Source organism: Lissotriton helveticus, chromosome 8, assembly GCF_964261635.1.
Source record: "Lissotriton helveticus chromosome 8, aLisHel1.1, whole genome shotgun sequence".
Lineage (NCBI taxonomy): Eukaryota > Metazoa > Chordata > Amphibia > Caudata > Salamandridae > Lissotriton > Lissotriton helveticus.
In genome coordinates, this window is record NC_136069.1 from 1,146,117,404 (window position 1) to 1,146,133,801 (window position 16,398).

Consider the following 16,398-nt stretch of genomic DNA (forward strand, 5'->3'; position numbering starts at 1 on the left):
AACAGCAGAATTTCACGATAGTGATGCCCATTCCTCAAGCAATTGTTAAAACACTCCTAGGAGGATGCATTCATATACATAGTTCAAAGTAAATAACTGAAGTAAACACCAAATGATGTTATGCATCTCCAGTCAAAGTGTAAAATTGCATCTACTACAATGACACTATCATTTAGCAATAACTAATATTATGTGGTGCCACACAATGGAGAATAAGGATTCAGACATGGTTTGTAGAGCTTCAATACATCATTGCTGCTGTTGGTCACTCAATTATTCAAAACCAAAAACAATTATATAATGTTTGATATGTATGTCTGAAAAGCAGTTACTTCACCAAATCAATAATATTAATTTGGTGATTTCTTTTGATCTTGAATACTCCTTAAAAGATGCACCTTGTGCTGATCCTAGGAAAGCCACAAAAATCTTAAGTTTGTATTTCAGGTGTCTAACATTGGAGGTTCAAGAAATTTGACAAAACCCCATTTTTCGGTCTCGCTTAAGACAGTGCGTGCACTGTCTGCAAGGCATATTGTTAACTTATAGTGGATTTAAAGTCCGCCATTGCTTACCATAGTTTAGCTCTGCCACTCCCATTTGCTTGCTTCTTATTTTTCAGGTTCCATGGGCTTTCCTCCCTCTTTTCTTTTTTGTCCCTACTCTGGAGCATGTATCCATTTCTTTTGTCCTTCCACTGCCCCCTTTTCAGGTGCTACTTTTATTTCTTTTTGGTAAAGCACTCTACGAAAGTGCATGTGTTTTCCAACTGTCTCCTTGGTGAATTGCATGTTCCTTTCCTTACCTGTGTGCTTTTCCATTCACCCTCCCTCCCTCACTTGGCAATCTTGCTTTCTCCCCGCCTACTCACCTTCCATTATTGTTCTTGCTTCCCCAACTCCTGCAATTGCCTGTGTGGTTCCCCACCCCTGCCCACCAATATTCTGTTGTTCATTATCTGCCTCAATCCTCACCCGCCCACACTCTGTTGACTGTTTGCTTCCCATCCCAGCGCACCACCCTCCACTGTCCATGCGCTTTCCCATCGCACCCACCCACCCATGGTTGTCCGTTTGCTTCCCAATACCCATCTGCCCACCCTCTGCTGTGTATGTTCTTCCCCAGGACTGGCCCCCCTCCATTGTCCATGTGGTTCCCCATCCCATCCATCCGTTGTCTGTGTGGTTCCCCATTGTTGTCTCTCGCTTGTCCTTATCTCATCACCTGCATCCTTCTCTCCTGGCATTCCTCCCTCCATGTTGCCTCATCCACCGCCCTCTCCCTACCCAACCCATTCCTCTGATTGTTTTTTTTTTTTTTAACAGGCACATTAATGCTATATCAAAAAGCAAATTTCAAGCAACTCTTTATGTAGTAATACATCTTCGACTGGTTAATAAAATGAAATAAAATACTCACCTCATTTATAGGCATGTGCATCTGTGTTGGCGCATCATGGCTACAAAATGACACAATAGCTGTGGCATAGCCCTTTTTAGGTCTCGCCTAGGCAGCACTTGCGCTGTCTCTTCAGAACATGCTGTACTCAGGGTATAGGCATGAAGCTCCACCCACTTTCTGCCCATCTTTTTAATTGGCTCCGGTTACTGTCTTTTGTGAATGATTGAGTTTCATTGGTCAGTGGGCTTCATAGTCCCTACTTAGTACCACCTTTTCTCTTCTTATAACCTCCCATGAGGGCAACCGCTGTTGCATGTGTTGCTACCCGATACGTTTTAAATAGAGCCTTGGAGCACTAATTTCTTAAATAGGTTAGAAGAGACGCTCTCCCGCAATGCTTTTAAAAAAAATGTTTTTATCCAGCGCGCCAAACCTTGGCTGTGATAATGACGGTCGCGCCTTTCTTTTGGTTAGTTACGTTCTGAAACGCCCGCACCCCTTTTTTTCTCTTCATTTACTTTGGTTACAATGGCATCACCCATGCTTTATTTAGCTTTAAACATCTTAAGCTAAAGTGCAAGTGTCGCGATTACTTCAAAAGTAAAGAAATAGACAAAAACATCTGTTTTCAATTTCTTGACTTTTAATGCAATGAAGGCACCCATGCTTTAGCTTAAGATATTTACACTAAAGTGCGAGAGCTGCGATTGATTTACAATGCAATTGCTCTCACATTACTGAAAGTTTGAGCTGTTAGTGTTGCATTATTATTAGCAACTCCAGTAGCTCAAACTTTCAGCAATGCAAGACCTATTGCATAGCAAATGATTGCTTATGCATTATTTTCGGCCATGCTGCTCTGCAGTATGGCAACAAATATTTCTCAAACCCAGCAAGACTCATATGCAAGACCTATTGGCTTTACCAATGCTTGCTAAAAATGTAGGTTTTATCCTTCATGCATGATACATTCGAGATGTGTACATTTTTACCAAACCTTTTGGAATCATTCACTGTTCTGCAGCCATAATTTTGTCATGTGTTTTCTACACTATGCATTAGTAAAAGTGTGTTTGTGTGTAGCTCACAGTTATCATACCAGCGAATGAAAAGCTCTTAATTCTCGCTGACAGTACTGAAATTACTCTGTCTTGCTCTTTAGTGCCTACTTCCACTTCTAATGGCTTTGATGGCGCAATTTCAAGATCTCACATATTGCCAGATGGGAAACAAGTCTGTTTTGTTGCTACCGTCCGCCTTGCTACACCTCAGTTTTTAAAGGTAAGCAGAGTGCATGAACAGAATGTATTTTTGAATTGGAGTGACATTAGTACTGATAAAACAGAGCATTCTTCATGAACATTAGTAGATCTGTGGACCACTGTGTTAACATTTAGGTTGAAGTAACCTAAAAACCATCAGTTAAATAGTACCAAGATTAACTCAGCGTGTATTACTAAGATATTCATAGAAACTGTAGTTAGGTAACGATATAAGCAACTTGTAAGATTTGATCACTTAGTATGCCAATCATTCTGATATTGCTGCTGGTTTATAGGAACTAAAAAATGCCTACAGATAGCATTGTGCACTGGATTTCATCTTTAAGACTGCAGAGTCTCTGCACATAAAAAGATAGGACAGTCCTGTCTTTTTACGTGTTAAGATTTCACAGTAATAAATATACTACTAGTAAAATACCTTTGTGAATAGCAAACAATCTGAAAGTTACACAAAACTGTAAGTTTACCTTTGTAAATCTGGCCCGGTGCGGCTAACAACACCTTGGGAATAATATTCAGGCTAATGCCTCTCTCCATTATTAAAAATATATTACACAGCCATTCATAATCATGCACACAATAGATTACCCCAAATAAAGACTGACCCTTGACTGGTTGGATGCTATACTCTGGTCTTTATTCACAAGTGGCACTGGCTACCAAGCAAGTTTATTCAAAAACATATATTACAAGCCGTGGCTCTCTGCAAAATTGGACCATACATAACATTTATGAACTATCTAGGGAAACACTTTTCAACATATACATTCATGCTGACCTTTGTGGCCCTCTGCCACACACTGAGATATCTTACTGATGTCTCTGTTCCTCATTTCAGGAATGTGGCAACCATCCGTAGCTGCAGTCAGGACTGTCTCCCACCTTTCCTGGGGGTAGCAGACAATAGGAAGTGAAATATATGATCTGGTACGGGGGTGTAATCAGGAGTACCTATATTTCTCGGCATGGAACCCTATGGCTAGTAATTAGGTAAGTGCTGAGCCTGGATAAGGACTTGCACCCAGACAGGAAGAAGAGTTTAATCATAACCCCTCTCGCCCACTGTAGTTGATAATCCTAAAAAGAGTGACGTGCAGCACATTGCCCACTTACTGCAGGTTAGTGGTCATTGGGTCCTAGCTTTCATCCAACGACTATTTGTCAGCCACATCTCCACCGTCAAGATGATGCCCCAGGGGAGACACACACTAGCCTCAGCCTTAATATAGTTCTAGAAATCCAGCCCTTGGTGTCCCTGGGTTGTGTCCTGCTTCATAGACAGACTATTTTTGGTCCTCCTAAAATAAATAATCATATCCCTGATCCACATGTTAGTAGCAGTAGAACTGGAACCAGTCAGGGCTGCCCTGCTTGTGCAGCGCATGCAGACTATGAACTCCAGCAACTATCAATCAAACTGGAAATGTCCCATGCAATTTCATTTATGAACACCCTGCTGACTCTTACTCAATGACACACCTACAAGCTTTGCCACTGATTTAGACCAGGCACAAGTATAGATGCTAACCTCATACTTGTTTCCTAGCTAGCAGGATCTAATATTTCTCTCACTATCATTGGGCTGACTTTGGCAAACTGTCTAATGCAGTAGGAAAGAGGTGCATAGGCTGATGAAGCATCAATACATGTTTTTGGTTCTGTAACACCCTGTATCCTGGCTGAAATCAGAAACAATCAGAAATAAACCACCAGCATTTTAGAAGGCTACTTAAAAGTCAATTCTTCAGGTTAACCTTTGATTGAAGACTTGGAAAGGCAGTGGAAGTGGCAGCTGAGGGATGTAGAATGAAATCACACCTTCATATTGTTGGACTCCCTCTTTTGGACATCTACGACCTGAAGTGGCCATATAGTGATATGGATTTCTCTTTTAAACTCCCTAATCATTAAATACATACATTACTTGAAAGTTATTTATTCTAAATCACTTAATTGTTTTATTGTAAAAATGAAGCAATACCTAGACATATATGAGTGGAATGATGAAGGTTAAAAAAACATCGAATTCAGGGTATAAAGGAATGAATACCAAAGTATATTTGACATGATGTCCATAACAGACATAATAGCAGTTGTCATGACGGAGAAGAAAGGAGCATGAATAAATACTTTGACAGCAACAAATGTTCCAAATACATACATTCTGGGAATACTGAAGAGCAGAAGTTGAATGTTTTGGATGAAAACAAACAGATATATGGACTGTTAACATGACCCCATATTTATAGCAAATGATGGAGACAAGTAGAGGGATAAAGAGTTTATCCGAAGACCAGGCCCTGCGGGCAATCCCCCACATGTAGCCAACCCCATGCTCCACATGGTCTTTGGCTGTACACAGAGGGGGGTGGGCCATATGGGCTGGCCTGTGGCCAAGCCCTGTGTCCAACCAACCCCAAGGCAGCCGACCCTCCCACAGTCTGCAGACCCCATGCCAGGCATAACCTTTGGAGACGTGGCGTGGGCTTACAGCAGCGTGGAGAATACAGCCATAATATGTCCCGGAGACCCTATCCCCGGGGCTAAATTTTAAAATAAAAGGGGAAGGAAGCCGCATTCCCCCCACTCCCCCATTGAGCGTTAATAGGCCTTGGAGATCCCCATTCCACAGGGCCAAATTCAATCAAAAAGGGGCGGCAGGCCATGGGGCCCTCCTCGCCGAAGGCTCCTTAGGCCCCGGGGACCTTCTACATTTATATAAAAAGGTTAAGGGTTATATAAAAGTTTATATATAGATACACACACACACATATATATATTCACTGGAAAAAACATAGGGTTCAGGCACGTTATAGTTAGAAATTAGCATTTAAAAAACCTTAGAAATTCACCAAAAATAACATAGGTTTCAGGGATGTTATAGTTAGTTGAACATTTGGCTCATATAAAACCAGAGAAATTCGCCTGTTCTAGTTAGTTGAGCTAACTATAACTTGCGTGCCTCCAATGCACTGCTGATGATGTCACATATTACATCACTCATGACATGGTCAGTGACAGCACTAATGACATCCCTGATGACATCTCAAATGACATCACTCATGACATCATGCATGTGACAATCTGATGCACATACTGATGGTCTAATATAAGCTTTGATACACCCAATCTAAAATGCTGACTACTATTTTCTGCCAAAGACAGAAGTGGAAATGGTCCAAACTATGTTGTCCTCAGATTGAAAAATCTTGTAAGAAAGTCAACAAAGCTGTGTCTGCATACCTCAGAGACCACAAAATGGGTTCCACCTACAACAACAGCATACGTTTTGATATGGCGGATATCTACAGAAGTGATGGGGTACACTTCACAGATCAGGGAAACCGAGTTTTCCTGAATAACTTGAAGCTGTGCATCCGCACTTATATGTAGCTCCAACTAATGAACACAAGGGCTCTTTTTAGAGCCACCCTATAACTTACAACTTAGGCCCGCTATTTTAGGGCCAGATACCGGCAGCTCCCGGACCCTCCCCAAAATGTATTCTCCACACAGCTGTGGCGCAACGGCCAGACCATCTCACTTTGCAGCACAGACCTCTCGCTTTGATCCCCGGCTCTACTCACCCATAGGGGGGAGTTGTTTGCGCTTTACAAATACTGTATTGATTTACGTTCGCACTCCCTATACAACACCTCCTAAGCCCCGTAGGAGTGAGTAGTTAGCACTTCATAAGTACTGAATTGATTTGATACGCACAAATTTACATTTGCGCTTCCTCTATAACACCCCCTAAGCACCATACACAAGCTACAATGTTCGAAACAAAAGTTCATCCAAGTAGCTATAACTACATGCTCACACTACTTGGAGAGGTATGGCACAGCGCCTAGAGCACATGACTTCACTGCATAGCACACACAGTTTAGGCTCACACTTTCATCCCCGAGTCCGGCAGCAGCTCAGCTTATCATCATGAGACTCTAGACAATACCTCACACATTTTCCGTACCCCAGGACTTTCAGACCAGAACGGGTCAGTAGTTCATCCTAGTAGGTATAAACACATGCTGAAACTACTTCCACAGGTGTAGTGCAGCAGCCCCGGCACATCACTTCACAGCATAAGACACACAATTTGAGCTCACGCTTTATTCCCCGAGTCTTGCACCAGCTCACCTTAGCAGCAACAGACTCTAGGCAATACCTCACTTAATTTCCGTAACCCACCATTTTCGGACCGGTAGGGGTGAATACTTCGCTTCGGAGCCCTCTATATTATTATTATTATTATTATTATTTAGGTTTTTATAGAGCGCGTAGTCACCCTCGAGTATCCCAGCGCTGAAACCTCGTACTCCTACAGGGGGGGGGCAAGGGAAACTTCAAGTAGATCAAGGAAAAAGGAGGGTTTTGAGGGACTTCCTAAATCTTAGGAGGTTAGGTTCCGCTCTAAGGTTCGGGGGAAGAGCGTTCCATTTTCTGGCCGTGTTTACCGAGAATCTGCGACCGCCAGAGCGGGCTTTCTTCACCCTAGGGACAACGATAAGGTTTCCCTGTTCAGACCGGAGCGCTCTCGGTGGTCTGTAAGGGGTGATCCACGTGCTCAGAATGGGGGGGCCAGCGTTATGCAGTGTCTTGTGGGCTAGGCAGAGGGCCTTGAATGCGACTCTTTCCCTCACGGGGAGCCAATGAAGTTTTCTCAACGCTGGTTTGGCCGATGTTCTTGGTGGGGTGTTTGTGAGCAGGCGGGCTGCGGCATTTTGGGTTTTTTGTAAGATCTGGTAGGTGGCTTCCGGCGCACCGAGGTAAATAGCGTTGCTGTAGTCTAGCCTTGCTAACACTAGACCTTGAATTAGCAGGAGACGAGACTGGAATGGTAGTAGGGGAAGTATCTTTCTGCATGATCTCAAAAGCCCGTAGCAGATGCCGGCAGTTTTCCTCGCCTGAGTCCTGAAGGTGAGGTCTGTCTCCAGCCACACTCCCAGACTCTTGACCTCTGTTTTGGGGGAGGGGGGGTTACCCATACAGGCGGGCCAGATGTCAGGTGGGAGACTCAAGGTTTTGTGGCCGAGGAGCAGGATCTCTGTTTTTGACCCGTTGAGCTTTAAGTCAGAGTCGCTCATCCATTGGTGGACGGTGGAGAGACAGTCACGCAGGTTGGAGGGTTTTAGCTTGGGGTGTGAGAGAGTCACCACCAACTGGGTGTCGTCAGCGTAGCTGACGATCGTGACTCCGAATGGGGCGACCAGCTCCTCCAGTGGGGCCATATACACGTTGAAAAGCGTAGGGCTCAGTGAAGAGCCCTGTGGCACTCCACACCGGAGGGGGATTCGGAGGGAGCGGCTTTCTCCTTCCCAAACTTGGAAGGAGCGTTGGGAGAGGAAGGATGTAAGCCATCTCAGCGCACTGTCTTGTATGCCTGTGTTGTCTAGGCGCTGGGCTAGGACCTGATGGTTGACAGTGTCGAATGCCGCGCTGAGGTCCAGGAGGACCACTGCCACTGATCCTCCTGTGTCAATAATTTCCCTCGCTTTTTCTACGGCCGCTAGGAGGGCGGTGTCTGTCCCCTGACCTGGTCTAAAGCCGGTTTGGGAGTTTTTTAAGAGAAGGTTTGCCTCCAAGAAGTGGGACAGCTGTTTATTTGCAAATTTCTCTGCGACCTTCCCTATCCAGGGGAGGAGCGAGATGGGTCTGTAGTTGGACAAGTCCGTGGGGTCTAGTGATGGCTTCTTCAATACACCTTTGACCACGGCCTCCTTCCAGCTTTGAGGGACTTCTCCTTGGGTAAACGAGGTGTTAATTAGGGCCGTGAGTCTAGCTACAATAGTCCTGGCGATGTTTTTTGTAAACCGAACGGGCACTGGGTCGCTGGGAGCGCCACTTTTCGTGGCTGCCAGGGTGGTTGCCACTTCTTCTTCCGTGAATGGTCCGAATGAGGCTAAACTGGGGAGTTCGGAGGAATCAGTGGGATTTTTTGACGTGAGGGTACATTCCTTTGCTGATCCGGGGGTGGCCTGATTGGTGGCAGGTAGGGAGGAAAGGATTTTCTTTATTTTATTATCAAAGAAATTAGCCAAGTTGGCGCATTTCTCCTCGGCTGCTTTGGGGTCCAGGGATATCTGCGGGGGCGCTGGGACATGGAGAAGCTCTTTAAGGATGGAAAAAGTCTCCTTCGCAGAGCACGCGGAGTTCTTTATTTTTTCCTCAAAGAAGGAGCTTTTTGCGCTGTGGAGGGCTTGTTTGTATGCCTTCATGGCTGTTTGGTAGGCGTTTTTGTTCGTCGCCGTTTTATTTTTTCTCCAAGTCCGCTCCGTCTTTTTGCACTCCTTCCTGAGGATGTTCAGGGCCGGAGTGTACCAAGGGGCATGGTTAATCCTTTTTACATGCTTGAGGGCGCATGTTAGTGGGACGAGGCTGTCTAGGGAGTTGGTGAGCCAGCTGTTGAACTCCCTATCGGCGGTGTTAGGGTCAGTGGAGAGGGGACCGTCGGATTCCCTCAGCTTCACTTCCCATTCTTCTGGTCTTAGCTTGTTCCAACGTCTGGTTAGAATCTTGGTTTTCTGTTTAGGAACCGTGGCGGGCTGAAAGGGCCAGTGCATGGGGACCAGAAAGTGGTCGGTCCATGGGAGAGGGGTAGGGTCTTGTGTTTGAAGATTTTTAATGTTAGAGAAGACAGGGTCTAGGAGATGCCCTTTCTCGTGCGTGGGTTTCGAGTTCAGGAGCAGGAGGTCAGCTGACATGAGGTCTGCTTGGAGATTGGCGGCCGTGTTGTCTGCCTTGTCTAGAAAGTGAAGGTTCAAGTCCCCTAGAAGGAGGAAGTTGGGCGTTTCTAATGTTTTTAAAAGGATGTGATCCATCAGCGTGCTAGCGAAATCACCTATCGCGCCTGGTGGTCGGTATACCAGCAGACCCGATAGTGAAGTGGTGGGAGAGATCTGGAGGGAGAAATTACCATTTTCACAGTCCTTTACGGTGCCCTCGTTGATCTTGCAGCTGAAATTGCTTTTATAGAGAATGGCGAGCCCTAAACACCCCACAGAGGTTACAGTGCTCCTATACTCCTATTTCCCATTTATTTTGCCCTTTTTTCCCCTTACTCGCTTCAACGGAATAACAAAATGGCGGCCAACACTTCCTAGTTGCAACCGTTCGCAGCCAATGAGCAGCAAGCTCGTGCTCGTAATTCCTCAGCCAATCAGATGGCAGAATTCCCAAATATTAATATCTGTAAATTTCGATAGTTCTCAAAAACTACTGAACAGATTTACACCAAATAAACAAAAGCGTGCTTTTTAGACGAAATTTGGGGTAATTCCGATCACCCGTTTGACCTGTAGCCTTGTCTAAAGTTTTCTATGGAAATTAACATGGAGAAAACACGTTTTGGGGTTCCCCCTTTTTTCTCAGCCCCCCCTTGACGAATCACCCCCAAACTTTCAACATAGGAGCTGATATCAACAATGAATTCGTTTTGAAAATGTCGCGAAGATTTGTCAATCGGCGCCAAAGTTATTGGGAATAGAATGTTGCGATTTTCCTATGGTAAATAGGTCCTAACTATAACTACCTACTGGCAACCGCCAGTAGGTAATATATATATATATATATATATATATATATATATTTTACCTACTGGCGATAGCCAGTAGGTATATATAGTTAGGATTGTTTTCCATAGGGAAATTGCAACATTCTATTAGGAATAACTTTGGCACCGGTTGAGGAATCTTCCTGAACGTTACCTTAACTTTGCCTCGTGGCGCTCCGCTCCTTCCCTGAAAGTTTGGGGGGGATTCGTCAAGCGGGGGCCGAGATAAAAGGGGGGTCCCAAAACGTGTTTTCCCCATGTTAATTTCCATAGGGCGGTTGGACTCACTTTTAGCCCGAACGGCTGAATGGTTTTCCACCAAACTTGGCAAAATTGTAGGGACTGGTAGCCCGATGTGCCTTTGCTATGTCTCAAGATATGTGCTCCAGTGGTTTTTGCGAAAATTAACTTTGAAAAAATATATATTGGGCTACATTGGGCTATATATATGTTAGAGCCCAAATGTAGCCCAATGTAGCCCAAAGATGGCCACCAGAGACAAAAAAAAACAAATGTAGCCCAAATATCAGCCAGATGTAGCCCAACTATAGCCCAATGACAGAATGTCCCAGAGTGTTCTAAAGAACAACTAGAGCGCTAACAGTCTTACTTATGACAAAAGGATGGCACACCTGAAGTCATCTTGATTGGAATAAAGTGTTAACACTTAAAACATTTAATTTGCAAAGGAACAAAATGAAGGGGTTCATTTTGCCATAGAAATTATGATTAGTGCTGAAGAAAGAAAAATTAGGGCACATTTTGAGTGACTTCTCAAATCCTCTTATATTTCATTAAAAAAATTCTGATATGCAGTCTCCCAAGATGGCCACCAGAGACAAAAGAGCCCAAATGTAGCCCAAATATCAGCCAGATGTAGCCCAACTATAGCCCAATGACAGAATGTCCCAGAGTGTTCTAAAGAACAACTAGAACACTAACAGTCTTACTTATGACAAACGTATGGCACACCTGAAGTCATCTTGATTGGAATAAAGTGGTAACACTTAATACATTTAATTTGAAAAGGAACAAAATGAGGGGTTTCATTTTGCCATAGAAATTTTATATATATATATATATTCACTGAAAAAACCATAGGTTACACACCAGTTATAGTTAGGAATTAGCATTTAAAAAAACCTTTGAAATTCACTGAAAAAACCATAGGTTTCACACCAGTTATAGTTAGCTGGAAATTTTACTCGTATAAAACCATTGAAATTCCCACGTTATAGTTAGTTGGACTCACTGTAACTTGCACGTCTGCAATGCACTGCTGATGACGTCACATATTACATCAATCATGCATATATTTAAATATTTAAACATTACTCGCTAATATATGTATTCACTAAGATACACTTAATAAGCCAGTTAACCAATCAATTTTTTTTTTTTTTAAACACTGAAAAAACCATAGGTTTCAGGCCTTATATAGTTAGGAATTAGCATTTAAAAAACCTTTGAAATTCACTGAAAAAACCATAGGTTTCAGGCCTTATATAGTTAGGAATCCGCATTTAAAAAAACTTTGAAATTCACTGAAAAAAACATAGGTTTCAGGCCTTATATAGTTAGGAATTAGATTTAAAAAAACCTTTGAAATTCACTGAAAAAACCATAGGTTTCAGGAGTTATATAGTTAGGAATTCGTTTTTAAAAAACCTTTGAAATTCACTCAAAAAACTATACGTTTTAGTGGTGTTATAGTTAGCTGGACATTTTACTCATACAAAACCAATGAAATTGCTCCTATATAGTTAGTTGTACTAACTATATTTCGCGCACCCGCAATCCACTGCTGATGATGTCACATATTAGATCATTCATGACATGGTCAGTGACATCACTGATGACATCTCAAATGACATCACTGATGACATCACTGATGACATCATCCACGTGACAATCACATACACCTTTTCATACACTATTACAATTTCTCATCACTGTTTGTAAAATACAGAGTATCATATTTAAATCCATTGTCACAGCAATACAAGTATCTAAAAATCCACTCAGTGATTCATAGATGTATACACACATCTAATCACTTACCTATGGATTCACTCATACATGCTGTCAATGAACAATAGAACACTATCAAAAATACTTATACATCTATATCGACATTAAACAACAGCACGCATCCTATTCACATATGAAGTCATCCTACTCACTTATGCAAACAATGGATCCTACTTACATATTTACTTAGCAAAACACGTATACAAACACCACTTCTTCTGTTCATTTAGATAGTAACTCATACTTAGTGAATTATAAAATCATTATTACAAGTATACAGTTATCCATACAGTCACTCACACAATCATTGTGTCTTATGTATACTTATTTATATACAACAACTGACACATACACTGCCTTTTATTTTTCTAGTTTGTTGGACCTGTACCTTTGAGAAATATATTTGCTCATCACCACACCCATAAAGAGATTCCCTCACCCAAACTGTTAGAACATGTAGTTTTAACTTCATATATCTACTGAATCAACTATTCACACATCTTAGGACAGTCACACACCCCCCACCGAACCACGCACACTTTCACACTCCCATACAAATACTCAGTTAACTAATCAATAACTAATATAGACTTTCACATAGCTAGTAACCAACTGTAGAATAAGTTTACACAAAACTGACAAAGTGATACAGATATTCACACAGTTTAGTCACTATCCACTATATTTAGTGAGACATTATAAATTGGTCAAGTAAACAGTCAATTACACTGCTACTAAATCCTCCATCCAAATATTTATTTATATATATCCTCTCATTCTTCAATGTAAATTGCTATATATATATAATGCATATTTAAATAATGAAGCAAACCACATTCACTGGATGATGTCATCAGTGATGTCATTTGAGATGTCATCAGTGATGTCACTGACCATGTCATGAATGATCTAATATGTGACATCATCAGCAGTGGATTGCGGGTGCAGTACAACTAACTATATAGGAGCAATTTCATTGGTTTTGTATGAGTAAAATGTCCAGCTAACTATAACACCACTAAAACTTATAGTTTTTTGAGTGAATTTCAAAGGTTTTTTAAAAACTAATTCCTAACTATATAACTCCTGAAACCTATGGTTTTTTCAGTGAATATATATATATATTACCTACTGGCGGTCGCCAGTAGGTATATATAGTTAGGATTTTTTCTCTATGGGTTTTTTGAAAATTCTATGTCTAATAACTTTGGCGTTTGTGGACGGAATTGGCTGAAATTTTCAGCAAAATGAAACATTTTGTTTCTGAGCAGCCACTGGAAATTTGGGGGGAGTTGGTCCAGGGGGGGCCGAGAAAAAAGGGGGGTCCCAAAACGTGTTTTTAACATTGAGTTTTCCATAGGGCGGTTAGCCTCACTTTTAGCCCGAACGGCTGAATGGATTTGCACGAAACTTGGCAAAATTGTAGGGACTGGTAGCCCGATGTGCCTTTTGTAGGTCTCAATATATGTGCTGCAGTGGATTTTGAGAAAATAACGTTCAAAAAAAGATATATATCTGTAAGCGAGGACCGGGCAGCGCCCCGGTACGCGTACTTGACGCGTAACGGAACTTCGCGTAGCGAAGTTGATTGGCTCTCCGGTGTCTGTCAACATTCTAAACAGTCCGGAGCGGCCGCCATCTTGTCTCTCGGTAGGATCGAGTGACAAGAGGAGGCCAAAACAAAGGGGGAAATGACCATAAGGGGGCATAGTAGATCCTCCCTGACCCCCTAGGTTTGATGTGGAGGCTTTAAAGGGGCCCGCGAAGCAAAAAAAAAAAAATTTTTTTTTGTTTTTTTTCGTGGTTAGCGCCCGGTACGCGAACCGGGAAGCGTTCTGGGGAGCGTACCACAATGAAAAATGAATGATAGACTTTTCAAATGCTGTATGTTAATTGATTGTTGGTTTTGTTGATTATTTTTTTTTTTTTTTTTTTTAAGCTTTTTTTATTGTGTTTCATAATTTATTAAACTTTCTAACATTTCATTGTCAGAAATTTCATAATAATCATGGAATATAGATTGTAGTCTCTGAGGTTGTAAAATGTCCTCATTTGCAAGGAGGTTATCTACTGCTTGTACACATTGCAGTAGTTCTTGGTCCCAAGTTTCATCCATAAATTCAATCTCATTTGGATCAATGATTTCTGTGTTGGACTCTGGAAGGACAATTTCAAATGAAATGTTTTGTTCACTTTCCATTTTTCCTGAAATTTGCATAAAAAAAATATATATTAGTAGAGGTAGGGCACTGTTGGGATTAATTTTAGATAGGCAGTTTTTAACAGAGAATTTATCTTTGGGCAGTGTATAGTATCAGAGTGGAAGTAGGAATATAAAAAAGTGTATCTAAATTTATAAGTACTACAGAGGGATAGTATATAACTAACAGAAAAAGTTTGCCATATTAACTTAAAGTGCACAATATACTTCAGTTTTAAAAATAACAACTTACCTTTAAAAAGAAGTTGAAGTTATTAATGAAAATCCTATTGAAATGTACACCAGGAAGTAGTAGTCAAAATGGCTGTGTTTCCTTCTCTTCCTTTATATATATTCGGGTACATAACCAATCAAATGTGAGGTAAAAAAAGTAGAAAATGAAAGTAACATTTTAATTGGTTGTCAATTCCAACATTTCAGATGTGTTTTGTGAAGTAATTTACCTCACGGTATTTAGAGAGGTCTACAGGCTAAATGGCTAAATGGAATTCCAATCAAATTTGTGAAAATGGTAGGGATTGGTATGTAGTATGAGCTAATCTATATTTGGTGAAATTGTCTCCAGTGGCTTTTCTGTGAACTACTTTCCCACCTTTTTTGATGGTGCGCTTCCCAGGGAGCGACCCGGTACGCGAACCGTTGAGCGCCCCGGTTCGCGTACCTTAAGCGTTCCGGGAGTCCACCATTTTGTGTTTCGGTCGAATTAAGATACAAGATGGAGGGCAAATAATGTTCAGAATGGGTAGAAGGGGGCACGGTAGACTTATCTTGACCCCCTAGGTTTTCTGAGGGTGGCTGAGGAGGTTTATATGTGCGAAAAAAAAACATTTTTAAAAAAAATTTCGCGAGGTTAGCTCCCGGTACGCGTACCGGGTAGCGCCCCAGGGAGTGTACTTTGTTGAAAATTAGTGAAAAAAGTTAGAGTAAAATAATAATTGTGAGTGATTAGATGTAGGGTAGCTCTGAGAAGAGCTTTTGGGTTTATGGTACATTTTGGTACTTATAAGTAGGTACCAATGCACATTTTTAAATTCAGAGTGAAAACTCTGTTGCCCTCATCTGAGAAGTGAACTCCATCTCCTCTGTAGATATCTTGCATGTAGTAACGCAAGTTATTGTTGTACAGGGAGCCCATTCCATGGTCTCTCATGTAAGCTGAAACAGATTTGTTTACATGCTTCCTCGACTTCTCAATTTGTGGACAAAATTGGTTTGACCACCTCCATTTCTGTCTTTGGCATATATTTGAATATACCAAGGCAGTCTGAGGAAAAAGTGCCATTAATTGCTCAAAGGTGTCCTTTAAAAGCATTTCCAGACCTACACCAGTCAAAGTGCCCAAGTCATTACCTCCACAGTGCACAATTAACAGGTCAGGTTTTGGCAAATGCATAAAGGTTTTCACCAATGGTATCAATTGGTGACATTTTAATCCTCTGTGGCCAAACCACTTAATTTCCACATCTTGTAAATTGAGGTTAGGTAAATTCCTGCTTTCAACGTACCTTTGAGCCCAGTGAATATAACTATGACCAACAATCCAGACAGAAAACATGGTGAGAGAAGGTTCTCCTGCAATCAGATGAAGTGTGGCAATGAAATGGCAGTTGAAAAAATGAGAGTTTGAAATGAAAAAAACTGTGGAGTTTCTGTGTTCATGAAGTAGTAACAGTGATTGGTGGATTTTGATTGATGAAAACAGAAAGTTAGGGTGTACAGATGTGTTGTTTGAAAGATGTATTTTGAGTGGTCAATAAAAAATCATTAAATGAAAGAAAGCACTGGATATGCAGGTGCACTGAGAGTTCAGAGTTCAATTGCAACATTGTTGTGTGAATTTGCAAACACCAGAGTTTCTCCAAGAGGTGGTTGCTATGGAAAATAGGCAGAAAGGGCAGAGGAGGTTTCTA

At 41.7% G+C, this 16,398-nt stretch overlaps 1 protein-coding gene across 1 annotated transcript in view; it reads left to right on the forward strand.

Annotated features, from left to right (window-relative positions):
- The window catches only part of NPAS2 (neuronal PAS domain protein 2), a 420,609-nt gene that overhangs the window by 204,346 nt on the left and 199,865 nt on the right, over positions 1–16,398 (forward strand). Inside the window, exon 8 of the mRNA XM_078658025.1 lies at positions 2,564–2,682. Within this exon, the coding sequence (XP_078514151.1) occupies positions 2,564–2,682 (119 nt within the window). The remainder of the gene's footprint in view (positions 1–2,563; positions 2,683–16,398) is intronic.